Source organism: Bos mutus, chromosome 28 (assembly GCF_027580195.1).
Source record: "Bos mutus isolate GX-2022 chromosome 28, NWIPB_WYAK_1.1, whole genome shotgun sequence".
NCBI classification, from domain to species: Eukaryota; Metazoa; Chordata; class Mammalia; order Artiodactyla; family Bovidae; genus Bos; species Bos mutus.
In genome coordinates, this window is record NC_091644.1 from 6,065,302 (window position 1) to 6,079,658 (window position 14,357).

Here is a 14,357-nt window from a genome sequence, read left to right on the forward strand (position 1 = left end):
ATTAAGCAATCTAAATTACCACCAACAGCGCTAAAGCCAATTTCTTCCCACTATATAAGTTACAAAGTCTAAGTAATTCTCTACACTTAGCAATTTAAACGTCAGTTTTACTGGAGTTTGATACATACTATTGATGTTTGTCCTCAAATTTTTGACACCCCAATTCCTGCAACGTGTCCTTTGCATAATGAATAGTGTTTGTCTTTCTGCATATGGGGTTTTTACTGCCAAAGCAAACTAGCTAGAGGAATTCACACAAAGCGACAGGAAGACTGAAGGACAATCAGGTCTCTTGTATAGGTCTCCTCCATTATCATGGCTTTTCATTCCCTAGTATTTTGGGGGAAAGCATCTGGCTCCATGAAATACAAAGACTGTTATAACAGCAACACCAATTCATATTTAACTAAACAATATTAAAAAGAACAACAGGGCTACTACCACAGGGCTAAGGGCTAGAGGGTAGAAGATATATAAGCTACCTGTGCTCTAAATGAACTTTCAGATTGAGTTAAATGTAGAGATACATACTCACTCTAAAAATACTACACAGTGTGAATTTATTCAAACTTACCTATGTTTTGACCATTGTCAATTCAGCATAAGAGAAATAAATCTGAAACATTTTCTTTCAGTGAAAGCAGAGGAAGTCTCATTTTGAAACAGTATCAGTACTTTCTACAGTTTTCCCCAAAGTACTACTATTTACCACAAAATTAGATCCCAAAGGCTGAAGGGGAGCTTCGATACAGTATTAACTCCAACCCTTATGCGCTTCCCTGCCCCACCCCCTACATTCAGCTGCCCAAAGACAACAACAAAGACCACCTACCTCCTACTGTTTCTTTTTGCATTTTGGTTCTTAAAAAATAAGTCAATGGGTTAATATACACTTTTTTTGGGTGCTGACATTTGCAGCTAAATAAGACAATGTATCAGAATTACATCAGCTTTATTTAAATGATAATTTTAGAAAGTTCTGAGAGGAAAAACCAGTCACAGGAATTTGGACTCAACATTTTTAGTCTCAGGACTAAAAGGGACTGGGGGATGGGAGGACTGGAGAGAAGAGAAAGTAAATTGACTCTTGCATCAGTGAACTGCTAGCATCAATCTCTCTACTTCTCTCCAATGAGTTAAATAATTTTTCTTCTAAAAAGGTACATTAATCTCAGGTAGAACCACAGCCAATAAAACCAGAGGGTTTATTCTGAGAATGTTAATAGGAATAATCACCGATAATGTTTTCTGTTAATCTTTGCTGAAAATATCTAAGGCCTCTCTTGAAACTTTCCATCAGAGCATGAAGCACACTCTTTTGCAATTCCTTAACAGATGTAAACCTACTGGCTTCCTTTAAATATGGTATGTGGGAAAAGAGAAGCATAAAAACGTATGTGTTATTAAATATTTACTTGGTATAAAGTACACATTAGCCACCCTCAGTTCTTAAAACCACCTGTTTCCCTTACAGAGATTATAAATTAGATTGTTGTTTTGTTTATAAATTAGATTGTTGTTTTGTTTCAACCTTAAGAATTTTATGTTGGAAAACTCAGGTGTAAGGTTGCTCTTGAAGAAAGATTAGAAAGCTGAGGATTGGAGAGAACGATGATGAAGAGCAAAGGGTCCTCCCCAACTCAAACAAGCTGGTTGAGAAGGCAGTTGAGTGAAGACGGGGAGAGAAGCGCGCTCAGGAGGGTAAATTCACATGGCTAATCCAAAGCATTTAAAAAGTCTCAATCACCTAATACATGTTGTATTTCTAAAATAGTTAATAACTTCCTTGTAGTATTTAATTAGAAGGGAAAAAGAAAAACCCACTGAAAGTAAGTCCTCCTTGGAATATACATTTTCTGCAATAAGATGGGGATGATAAATGGGTAGGAAGATTCCAGAGTGTCATGAAAGCAAAGTATGGAGGTCTACAGTACCTCTGTTTTGTAGATCATCTATTGAGTATCCTGTTCATTATCTTAAGCAATCTAAAATATGTTGAAGAGCCTTCATAGCTACATAATCCTTCCCAATCCCGCTCCCTCTGTATTCCTTAAGATAATATACTCGTAAGTTTACACACGCTGATCTTTCATATTATCTTGCAATGCTTGCTACTACTTATTAGGTGCAATTCAGTTTCTGTTTATATGCTGGGATTTAGCAGTGCTTTCAGTAGCAAACCTTCTTGTAAACAGGATAAAAAGAACAGAGAATTGTATCTTAACATTCTAGTTACTAGAACCTAGTAGGAACAAGCGCTACAATAACAGTGCTTTCTACAGCTGCTGCAATTTGTTACTGTTTTGGTATTAAAAACTATGGCAAGATGAAGAGGACTACAAACTAGGGCAAACTTCAGTTGCTTTAGTGAGTTTGTGGAGCTGTGACTCATCATAGAAGAGGACCTGGCATAAAAGAACAGAATACAAGGAACTTCAAAGAAATGAACTCAGATCCTGCAGGAAAACAAATATAATGGTTTAGCTGCATATCTCTTAAGCAACTGGAAAATAATGTCAACAAGGCACATAAACGTGATGTCCACTCTTCAGAAACAACAGCAATTTAATATTTGCTAACTTGGCCTCTTCTAACATCTTTGCTTCTCTAGGGAGCCGGAATGTGAATTGCTGGTTTTGAGAATAAGGGATTGGAGAGCAAGAAGGCGGGCGATGTAGATGGACAGTGTGTGTTTTATATAGTACTGGGGCTGCAATGGGAAATCAGAGATCAAAGAAGTTCAAAAGTTGGTTTTAAAAGAGGAAACTGAGAGGTAGAGGATAATTAAGCTCTAAAGGTTAAGTCCTAGAAGTGGGTGGGGTCAATGCAAATTTAGCAAGAAGTAAAAGTAAATCATTAAGCAGTCTGAAGCAACCTTTGTTCCTGGGCTAAGAATGCCAGCAGAGCGCAAACTTTCCTCCTAGAGAGATTTCTAAAAATCATCCTTAGGAGTCAGCCAGTATAACAGAACACTGGACCTGATTTACTGAGACAAAGGGTCCAGGCCAACATCCTCTGTGCTTATTAGGCAACCTCCAGCTGGATTCTACCTCCCTGGGTTCTTTATTCTACACAATATTTTAGTAGAAAAAAGTGGTTTTGCCACTGTTAAGCACGATTAAAAATGCACTGTGCGATTTTAAGGAGTAAAAAAGAGGGGAGCCTTTTTTTTTTTTTTGCTCAAAAAAAGCAATCTGACTGCAGAGGCCAAATATACAGACATTCAAAAACTACTACAAACCTGGTGACTATCAAATTCTAGCCGATTCAACTCCTTTCTTCAAGTACTTTCCCCCACTCAAACTCAAACGTGGTGCTAGCCTGGACCAGTACACACCCCCACAGCTACTTCATTCCATTGGCTGGCAGGCTGTCTTGCAGTCTACACCCTTTAGATCTACTTCGGTGTCTGTCTGATGTTACACTGTTCATGTATTACCATCTTGTGTGTGTGTGTACAAAGCTGCCACAGTAGGAAAATAATTTAAAAGATCGACTATAATTAATAAATTCATTTAGTTAGTAAAACTGTAGATTTCGATTCATTTTGTATGTTCCTGTACCATCTGTCACTACTGTGAAAGAGTGAAAAAATCCGAGAACAATTATTTCATGCTTTGCATTCGCTTGAGTCACAGAAGATCACAAAATCTTGCAGAGGCAGACAGATGTGTCTGTCATTTTCCTTTCTACAAGTGCTCTTCGTCAAGACCCACACTGTGTCACAGTGGCTAGATCAAAAGAGCAGTGTAGTGTCTTCTGCATACAGCATCAACAAGCTCGCGGGGGGAGGACCAACTACGGGGTGGTGATGGAGCAGAAAATTCACTATCCATCGGAGCCTGACACAGCTGAGGCCGGGACCTGGGGGAACGGGGACAGCGTGGGAGGGCGACGGTACCAGCCCGGGCTGGGCTGAACGGTGAACCCCCGAGGCTGGAGGCCAGGCGGGGCGGGGCAGGGCACAAGGGGCTCACCTCCCTTGCAGGGCGTGCGGTGCTGGCTGTGCTGGGCCCGGTAGCCCTCGATGACTTCCCAGGAGCCGTCGTCGCGCCGGATGGGGAAGGACAGGCTCAGCACATGGTTGCAGGGCTTGATGATCCGCAGGATGCCACGCACCCGGTTCCGCTTCTGCTCCTCGGTCTCCCGGGTCTTGAGGTCCTCCACCAGCTTGTCCTCCACGATGCTGGCACCGCGGTCAAAGAAGCCCTCCACCATCTTGAAGAAGTTGGGGTCGTCCTCGCGGTCGGCCGCCGCCTCGCTGTAGTGTCGCCGAGCGGGTGGCACAAGCCCCGGCTGCGGGGCGGCGACGGCTGCGGCAGCCTGCCCGCGGGCCCGGCCCAGCAGCACGGCCGAGTCGGCAGCCACGGAACCCAGGGCGGCGGGCCCGATGCGGGACAGCAGCAGCGCTTCACCCAGGCACCGGTACATGGCGGCGGGACGGAGGCCACGGAGGAGAGGCGCTCTCACAGGCCCGGAGACGGACGGAGGGAGGAAGGGCCCGGCGCGGGCTGCCCTTTTAAGCCACAGCTTCCTGCCTTCCTGGCTATCCCCTCCCCTCCGGCGCTAGCCGCCTAACGCGGAGGACGGACTTTGGGTGCCACGGGCCAATGTCGCTGGTGAATGGCAGGGCGGGGGGCGCGCACCGCCCAGGGAGCCGGGCCTCCGCCTCCGCCGCGGCCTCGCCCGGCCTCGCCCGGCCTCCCCGGCGGCGGCGTGAGCCGGCGGGGACGCTCGGGGGCGCGCAGTCGCGGTCGGGCCGGGTGCGCATGCTCGCAGGTCGGGAGGCGGGGCGAGGGCTCCCGCACGGGGCTGGGACCTGCGGGGAAGAGCTGGAGCCTCAGGTCTGTGCGCAGCCCCGGCCTCTCCCGGGGAGGGCTTTTGACTGGGGAGGGGGCCTCCGAGGAAGAGGCTTACCCGCCTCTTGGGGGCGCTAAGAGTCTGGTCCCAAGACCGCGCGGGCGGTCTGGCGGTGGGCCCAGGGTGGGTGAGTCATGGGTGTCCCTCCTTTCCGCCCGCGCGCTCTCGGGCGGGGCGGCCATCCTGTCACCCCTGCGCCTGTCTTCGGGTGGCAGGGAGAAGCACCGTTTGGAGGTCGGGCTAAGAGCTTGTCTTTATCCGCTGGGACTGAGACGAACTTTGGTCTTGGGAGTTGGAGTTTTGAAGTGTCTTGCAAGAAATGGAAAGGAGAAGGCTTGGGAGCTGGGGACTCCCTTGTCTATTGGCTTTCACTGCTTTAAGTTTTAAATTTTGTCCCATTCAACCACTGCGTGATGTTGAGATAGTTACGTGAATCATTGTTGTATCTTTCTGAAATTTACTGTTTCCGCATTTCAGAGATACGTTCTCGAAATAGTTAAAAAACAACACTATAGAACTGCAATAATACTCCAGGATATTCTTTCTCAGTAATATGTGTACTAATAGTCCAGAATAGAATTTGTAAAGGTTAAAAGACATGAGGGTTTAATTATGTACTTACACAAACTTGATGAGAAATGCTAGTTAATACACTTCTACGGGTACAGTTAGATTCTTGTAAAAGTCTGATGACTCAGTTTTTAAGACAAGCTATCAAAGGCCACATTACCAACTTAATGGTTCCAGTGTAGGTTGGTGATTTTAAAATAGTACCTTTTTGACCTGCAAAACGACTTTGCCTCCTGACATTCACTTTATTCATCTGTTAATTAGCATATGGAAGAGAATGTTTTAATTCTTACAGTTTTCTGTGAAGTATAAGCTGACAACCTAGATAATTAAATTACTTTCATCTATTCAGTGTACTGTCAAAACAAAAAAAGGTGGAGCCTATGTTTTATCTTATTTGCTGGATAGTTAATAGTCATTTATATTTGTATTGTGTTTTCAGTGGTAACTGTTCTCTGGACTGAATCCTGAATTTGTCTTGTTGGTCAAAGGATTAAGGTATCAAGTTTCCTTTTCACTCGATAGTGTTATTTTATATTGCAAAAACAACAACAACCAAAAACCTTAAAAAGTATCAGAATAAAATGATTAGAATCAGTAAACATGAAAATTCAGATTAAATTCTTAGGTATAGTTTGAAGAAAGTGTTTTAAAAGCTTAGTTTTATTGCACTTCTTTATCTCCTTCTTGATAATGACAGCCTTCAGAAAAATAAATGTTTAACTTTTCTTCTTCCAAGTTTTGTTCACCTGAATTCAAGAAGTTATTAATAGAGAGGCAATGGAAGGAGTGAGGAAATTTAATTGAGTCTGCTATGTGTCAATGTCTTATGAAATATCTCTAAAAGAACCTCCTAAAGTAGATTTTTAAATTTTTAGAATCTTGGTTATGTTTTTAAATTATGTACAAGTTGTAAAAAAATTCAAACGGTAACGATAGATTTTTTTTAAAAGTGAAATCAAACACTACTTCTCTCCTCACCTTCCCATTTAGTAAGTAGTTGGAATGCTTCTTTTCATACTGAAGTAGGTATTATAATTCTTGATTTTAACAGGAGGGTGAACTGAGGCTTGCAGAGACCAAGTAAATAGTTGATCATCTAGATGATAAATAGCAGACTAAAATTCAAACTGTATATCTGACTCCAAGTTATGCCATTTCTAGTACTCCAAGAAATATATTAATTATGTGTTTTATTTAGTTTAAAATTATTTACTGTGATGTAAATCTAGTAAGTTTCAGCTTTACACTGATGATTGCCTTTATAAAATATACAGATATTTTGCGAAATTAAGGCTTAATAATTGATAATAATTTTCAGTTCAAAGGAAGACTCGAATTTAACTTGAAAGGAATTTTGGTCATTTGATAGCATTCAGTAAAGACAATTTGTTTTCTGCCTTTAAGGTTTATGCATTTTCCTTACCTGTTTCAAAATTCCAGGCCTTTTCTCTTTGATTCATAGCATGCTTTTGTGCTTTCAAGTGCTTTAAAAATTATTTTAGAAGATTTATTTTAGGATTTAGAAAGACATAGCGTATAAATACAGGAACAGCATGGTTGTTTTTAAAAATAATTAGAAAAGGTAATATATACTTTCTGTCTTTGATTTGTCTATTCTGGACATTTTGTTTAAATAGAATCATGCAGTCAATATGTGGTCCTTTGTGACTGGCTTCTTTGACTTCGTGTATGTTTTAAAGATTCATACCTATTGTAGCATGTATCACTATTTCATTTTTTTAAATGGTTGAATAGTATTCGTTGTATGGCTATAGCCCTCTTTCATATATATTCAGTTCAGTTCAGTTGCTCAGTTGTGTCCGACTTTTTGGGACCCCATGGACTGCAGCACGCCAGGCTTCCCTGTCCATCACCAACTCCCGGAGTTTTCTCAAACTGATGTCCATTGAGTCAGTGATGCCATCCAAGCATCTTATTCTCTGTCGTCCCCTTCTCCTCCCGCCTTCAATCTTTCCCAGCATCAGGGTCTTTTCAAATGAGTCAGCTCTTCGCATCAGGTGGCTAAAGTATTGGAGTTTCAGCTTCAGCAGGAGTCCTTCCAACGAATATTCTGGACTGATTTCCTTTAGGATGGACTGGTTTGATCTCCTTAAAGTCCAAGGGGCTCTCAAGAGTCTTCTCCAACACCACAGTTCAAAAGCATCAAGTCTTCAGTGCTCAGCTTTCTTTATAGTCCAACTCTCACATCCATACAGGACTGCTGGAAAAACCATAGCGTTGACTAGATGGACCTTTGTTGGCAAAGTAATGTCTCTGCTTATTGATATGCTGTCTAGGTTGGTCATAGCTTTTCTTCCAAGGAGCAAGCATCTTTTAATTTCGTGGCTGCAGTCACCATCTGCAGTGATTTTGGAGTCCCCCAAAATAAAGTCGGAGAAGGCAATGGCAACCCACTCCAGTACTCTTGCCTGGAAAATCCCATGGATGGAGGAGCCTGGTAGGCTGCAGTCCATGGGGTTGCTAGGAGTTGGATACGACTGAGCGACCTCACTTTCACTTTTCACTTTCATGCATTGGAGAAGGCAATGGCAACCCACTCCAGTGTTCTTGCCTGAAGAATCCCAGGGATGGGGGAGCCTGGTGGGCTGCCGTCTCTGGGGTCGCACAGAGTCGGACACGACTGAAGCGACTTAGCAGCAGCAGCAGCAAAATAAAGTCAGCCACTGTTTCCATTTTCGTATATATATATGGGTCTATATATGTGTGTGTATATATATGTATCTTCTTAAAAAATTTATTTGGCTGTGCCAGGTCTCGGTTGTGGCACATGGGATCTTTGATTTTTGTTGCACCATGTGGGATCCTTTAGTTTTGGCATACGGGATCTTTGGTTGCAGCATGTAGGATCTAGTTCCCTGACCAAGGATCGAACCCTGGTCCCCTGCCTTGGTAGTACAGAGTCTTAGCCACTAGACCATCAGAAAAGTTCTATGGCCCTCTTTTTTTAATCTATTAATCTTTGACAGACGTTTGGTTATTTCCACTTTTTGGCTATCGTAACACTACTGTAAATGTTCTTGTAGACGCTTTTGTTTGGACAGATACTTTCAATTCTGTTGGGTACACACCTGGTAGAGTAGAATTGCTGAATTATATGGTAACTCTCTGTTTAACCTTTTGGGAAGCTGCCCAGCTGTTCTTCACAGCAGCTGGACCATTTTAATTCCTACCAGTGGAGGATTCCAACTTCTTTTTATTCTCCCAAACACTTGTTATTATCTGGTTTAAAGGTATAACTCATTTTGATTTTGATTTGCATTTCCTTGATGGCTAATGATGTTGAGCATCTTTTTATGTACTTATTGACAGTTTATATATATATATATGTATTTTATATATTAATTAATCTTAATTGGAGGATAATTACTTTACAATATTGTGATGGTTTTCGCCATACATCGACATGTACTGGCCATTGCTATACGTGTGTTTCCCCGCCATCGTGAACCCCTGCCTCCCTCCCCACCCCATCCCTCTGGGTTGTCCCAGAGCGCTGGCTTTGGGTGCCCTGATTCATGCATAGAACTTGCCCTGGTCATCTATTTTACATATGGTAATGTACATGTTTCAGTGCTATTCTCTCAAATCATCCCACCCTCGCCTTCTCCCACTGAGTCCAAAAGTCTGTTCTTTACATCTGTGTCTCCTTTGCTACTCTGCAGGTAAGATGGTTGGTACTGTCTTTCTAAATTCCATAAATATGCATTAATATACAGTATTTGTCTTTCTTTTTCTGACTTACTTCACTGTGTATAATAGGCTGCAGGTTCATCCGCTTCATTAGAACTGACTCAGATGTGTTTCTTTTTATAGCTGAGTAGTATTCCATTGCTTCCTTATCCATTCATCTATCAGTGGACATCTAGGTTGCCTTCATGTCCGAGCTATTGTAAATAGTGCTGCAATGAACATTGAGGTACATATGTCTATTTCAGTTCTGGTTTCCTTGGGGTGTATGCCCAGCAGTGGGATTGCTGGGTCATATGGCAGTTCTGACACTTTGTATGTATTTTTAAAGAGAGACGTACAGTGACATCCTTTTTCCACTTTTCAATTGGATTGTCTTTTTATTGTTGACGTGTAAGGGTTTTGGGTTTTTTAAAATTTACTTTTGGCTGTGCTGGGTCTAGGTTGTTGCACAGGCTTTTCTCTGATGGCGGCAAGTGGGGGCCACTCTGGCTGTGGTGTGCGGGCTTGTTACAGGGCCTCTCTTGTTGCAGAGCACGGGCTGTAGGGTGTGCGGGCTTCAGTAACTGTGGCACATGAGCGCAGTAGTGGCAGCTCGAGGGCTGTGGAGTGCTGGCTCAGTACTTCCCATGCACTGAGTGCTGGCTCACTAGTTCCCGTGCACTGAGTGCTGGCTCAGTACTTGTGGTGCATGGACTTAGTTGCTCTGCGGCATGTAGGATCTTCCTGGATAGAGAACCCATATCTCTTGTGCTGACAGGTGAATTCTTTACCATTGAGCCACCAAGGAAGCCCCTTTGTAAGAGTTGTTTATATATTTTTGTTTTGTTTTGTTTTCCTTTGAGAGCTCTTACATATTTTAGATACAAATCCTTTATCACATGTATGATCTGAAAGTGTTTACTTCCATTCTGGGTCTTGTCTTTGCACGCTGTTGATGCTGTCCTTTGTAGGACATAAAGTTTTCAAATTTGTTGAAGTCCGGTTTACAAATGTTTTCTTTTGTGGCTTGTGCTTTTGGTGTCATGTCTAACAAACGATTGTCTAATCAAAGTCAGGAAGATTTGCACCCGTGTTCTACGAGTTTTATACTTTCAGTTTTTACATTTGAGTTGATTTTTGTACAAAAAGTGAGGAAGGAATCCAGTTTCATTCTTTTGCATGTGGATAACAAATTGTCCTAGCACTGTTTGTTCAACAAAAGACTTTTTTTTCCCGTTGAATTGTCTTTGAATTCTATTGAAATCAACTGACCTAAACGTCAGGACTTATTTCTCGGTTCCTTGGTTCTTTCCCGCTCACCCATATGTCTGTCCTTATGCTGGCGCCGCACGGCCTTGCTTACGGCAGCTTTGTAGTACGTTTTGAAATCAGGAAGTGTGATTTTGTTCCAACTTTGTTCTTTTTCAAGATTGTTTGGTTCTTCTTAGTGTCTTGAATTTTCATACAAATTTTAGGATCAGGTGGTCTATTTCTGCAAAGAAGCCAGATAGAATTTTGACTGCCTTAATGTTGAATCTGTCCGGAGAAGGCAATGGCACCCCACTCCAGTACTCTTGCCTGGAAAATGCCATGGACGGACGAGCCTGGAAGGCTGCAGTCCACGGGTCGCTGAGGGTCGGACACCACTGAGCGACTTCACTTTCACTTTTCACTTTCATGCATTGGAGAAGGAAATGGCAACCCACTCCAGTGTTCTTGCCTGGAGAATCCCAGGGACGGGGGAGCCTGGTGGGCTGCCGTCTCTGGGGTCGCACAAAGTCACGACTGAAGTGACTTAGCAGCAGCAGCAATGTTGAATCTGTAGATCAACTTGAAGAGTGGTGCTTTTGCTGTCATGCCATTTTAATACTATTGTATCTGCATGAATCAGAACATGAATATGTCTTTTAATTTATTTGAGTCTTTTGAAGTTTCTCTCATTCATGTTTTGTCTTTTCAGAATATCTAAGTTTTGTGCTTCTTTTCTTAAATTTATTAATAAATATTTTACTCTTTTTGATGCTATTATAACTGAAATTGTTTTCTTAACTCCATTTTCAGATTATCCATTGCAAGTATACAGAAATATAGTTGAATATTATATATTGACCTTTTTAAAAATACTCATTTATATATTTATTTGGCTGCCCTGGATCTTAGTTACAGCATGCAGGGTCTTTAGTTTCAGCATGTGAGGTCTAATTCCTCACCAGAAATCCAACCTGGGTCCCTAGCATTGGGACTACTGAGTCTTAGGCACTGGGCCACCAGGAAGTCCCTATATTGATCTTTTATCAATATCAGATCAGATCAGATCAGTTGCTCAGTCGTATCCGACTCTTTGCGACCCCATGAATTGCAGAACGCCAGGCCTCCCTGTCCATCACCAACTCCTGGAGTTCACTCAGACTCACATCCATTGAGTCAGTGATGCCATCCAGCCATCTCATTCTCTGTCATCCCCTTCTCCTCCTGCCCCCAATCCCTCCCAGCATCAGAGTCTTTTCCAATGAGTCAACTCTTCACATGAGGTGGCCAAAGTACTGGAGTTTCAGCTTTAGCATCATTCCTTCCAAAGAAATCCAGGGCTGATCTCCTTCAGAATGGACTGGTTGGATCTCCTTGCAGTCCAAGGGACTCTCAAGAGTCTTCTCCAACACCACAGTTCAAAAGCATCAATTCTTCGGCACTCAGCCTTCTTCACAGTCCAACTCTCACATCCATACATGACCACTGGAAAAACCATAGCCTTGACTAGACGAACCTTTGTTGGCAAAGTAACGTCTCTGCTTTTGAATATGCTATCTAGATTGGTCATAACTTTACTTCCAAGGAGTAAGCGTCTTTTAATTTCATGGCTGCAGTCACCATCTGCAGTGATTTTGGAGCCCAGAAAAATAAAGTCTGACACTGTTTCCACTATTTCCCCATCTATTTCCCATGAAGTGATGGGACCAGATGCCATGATCTTCGTTTTCTGAATGTTGAGCTTTAAGCCAACTTTTTCACTCTCCACTTTCACTTTCATCAAGAGGCTTTTTAGTTCCTCTTCACTTTCTGCCATAAGGGTGGTGTCATCTGCATATCTGAGGTTATTGATATTTCTCCCACCAATCTTGATTCCAGCTTGTGTTTCTTCCAGCTCAGCTTTTCTCATGATGTACTCTGCATTTAAGTTAAATAAACAGGGTGACAATATACAGTCTTAACGTACTCCTTTTCCTATTTGGAACCAGTCTGTTGTTCCATATCCAGTTCTAACTGTTGCTTCCTGACCTGCATACAGGTTTCTCAAGAGGCAGATCAGGTGGTCTGGTATTCCCATCTCTTTCAGAATTTTCCACAGTTTATTGTGATCTACACAGTCAAAGGCTTTGATATAGTCAATAAAGCAGAAATAGATGTTTTTCTGGAACTCTCTTGCTTTTTCGATGATCCAGCGGATGTTGGCAATTTGATCTCTGGTTCCTCTGCCTTTTCTAAAACCAGCTTGAACATCAGGAAGTTCACAGTTCACGTATTGCTGAAGCCTGGCTTGGAGAATTTTGAGCATTACTTTACTAGCATGTGAGATGAGTGCAATTGTGCGGTAGTTTGAGCATTCTTTGGCATTGCCTTTCTTTGGGATTGGAATGAAAACTGACCTTTTCCAGTCCTGTAGCCACTGCTGAGTTTTCCAAATTTGCTGGCATATTGAGTGCAGCACTTTCACAGCATCATCTTTCAGGATTTGGAATAGCTCAACTGGAATTCTATCACCTCCACTAGCTTTGTTTGTAGTGATGCTTTCTAAGGCCCACTTGACTTCACATTCCAGGATGTCTGCCTCTAGGTCAGTGATCACACCATCGTGATTATCTGCGTCATGAAGATCTTTTTGTACAGTTCTTCTGTGTATTCTTGCCACCTCTTCTTAATATCTTCTGCTTCTGTTAGGTCCATACTATTTCTGTCCTTTATCGAGCCCATCTTTGCATGAAATGTTCCTTTGGTATATCTGATTTTCTTGAAGAGATCTCTAGTCTTTCCCGTTCTGTTGTTTTCCTCTATTTCTTTGTATTGATCGCCTAAGAAGGCTTTCTTATCTCTTCTTGCTATTCTTTGGAACTCCGCATTCAGATGTTTATATCTTTCCTTTTCTCCTTTGCTTTTCTCTTCTCTTCTTTTCACAGCTATTTGTAAGGCCTCCCCAGACAGCCATTTTGCTTTTTTGCATTTCTTTTCCATGGGGATGGTCTTGATCCCTGTCTCCTGTACAGTGTCATGAACCTCATTCCATAGCTCATCAGACACTCTATCTATCAGATCTAGGCCCTTAAATCTATTTCTTACTTCCACTGTATAATCATAAGGGATTTTATTTAGGTCATACCTGGGTGGTCTAGTGGTTTTCCCTACTTTCTTCAATTTAAGCCTGAATTTGGCAATAAGGAGTTCATGGTCTGAGCCACAGTCAGCTCCTGGTCTTGTTTTTGCTGACTGTATAGAGCTTCTCTATCTTTGGCTACAAAGAATATAATAGGTCTCATTTATTGACTGAACTCATTTATTAGTTCTGATAATTATTTTAGTGAATTCATTAGGATCTTCTGCGCACAAGATCATGTCATCTACAGAAAGAGATAGGTTTATTTCTAACTTTCCAATCTGGATGTGTTTTTCTTTGTTGCCTGATTGCCCCTTACTTTTTTTTTTATGTTGTATAGTACGTATTTCATTGTGTGAATGTGCCATAATTATTTTTAACCAGTCTCTCACTGATGGTCATGTAGGTTCTTTCCAGTTTCTTGAAGTTACAGCAGTGCTGCAGTGAATAACCTATTACATAGAATATCGGTTTTCAAACTCTTCATCTCAGGTCTTCTTTAGCATCTTAAGTATGAGTAGTGAATTTGAACTGAGAAAGAATTTAGTAGTCATCATAATTTTACTTACAGAGTTGTTTAGTTCATATTTGACAAAAAATCGTTGTCCTATTTGGATATTAAAAATGATATAATAAAACCAGCTGATATAACAAATCAAATTTAATTTTTTAACAAGGGCTTTTAAAACAAGGAGCTAAAAATCTTTTTTTTTTTTTTTTAATCAGGTCCCCATGTTGCTAAGTTTTATAGGGTTTAGTTCACAAGTGCTTGTCAATACCTCATTATTCACCCAGATGAATGTAGTGGAGAGAAGAGTATACCCCATAAAGGAAAGATCATTAGCATAGGTCTGAAGATAGGTCGAAA

General features: G+C 41.8%; 2 protein-coding genes across 5 annotated transcripts in view; one reads left to right on the top strand and one right to left on the bottom strand.

Annotated features, from left to right (window-relative positions):
* The window catches only part of GLUD1 (glutamate dehydrogenase 1), a 38,542-nt gene extending 33,873 nt beyond the window's left edge, over nt 1-4,669 (bottom strand). Inside the window, exon 1 of the mRNA XM_005909989.2 lies at nt 3,978-4,669. Within this exon, the coding sequence (XP_005910051.2) occupies nt 3,978-4,431 (454 nt within the window). The 5' untranslated portion in view covers nt 4,432-4,669. The remainder of the gene's footprint in view (nt 1-3,977) is intronic.
* Nucleotides 4,670-4,704: 35 nt separating this feature from the next.
* SHLD2 (shieldin complex subunit 2) overlaps nt 4,705-14,357 on the top strand; it is a 114,163-nt gene continuing 104,510 nt past the window's right edge. For 3 of the 4 annotated variants that reach the window (XM_070364850.1, XM_070364849.1, XM_070364847.1), the window contains exons 1-2: nt 4,706-4,844; nt 5,873-5,928. The gene's annotated coding sequence lies outside the window, so the exon portion shown is untranslated. Of the gene's footprint in view, nt 4,845-5,872; nt 5,929-14,357 lie in introns of all 4 variants that reach the window. The other variant, XM_070364848.1, reaches the window with a different exon arrangement.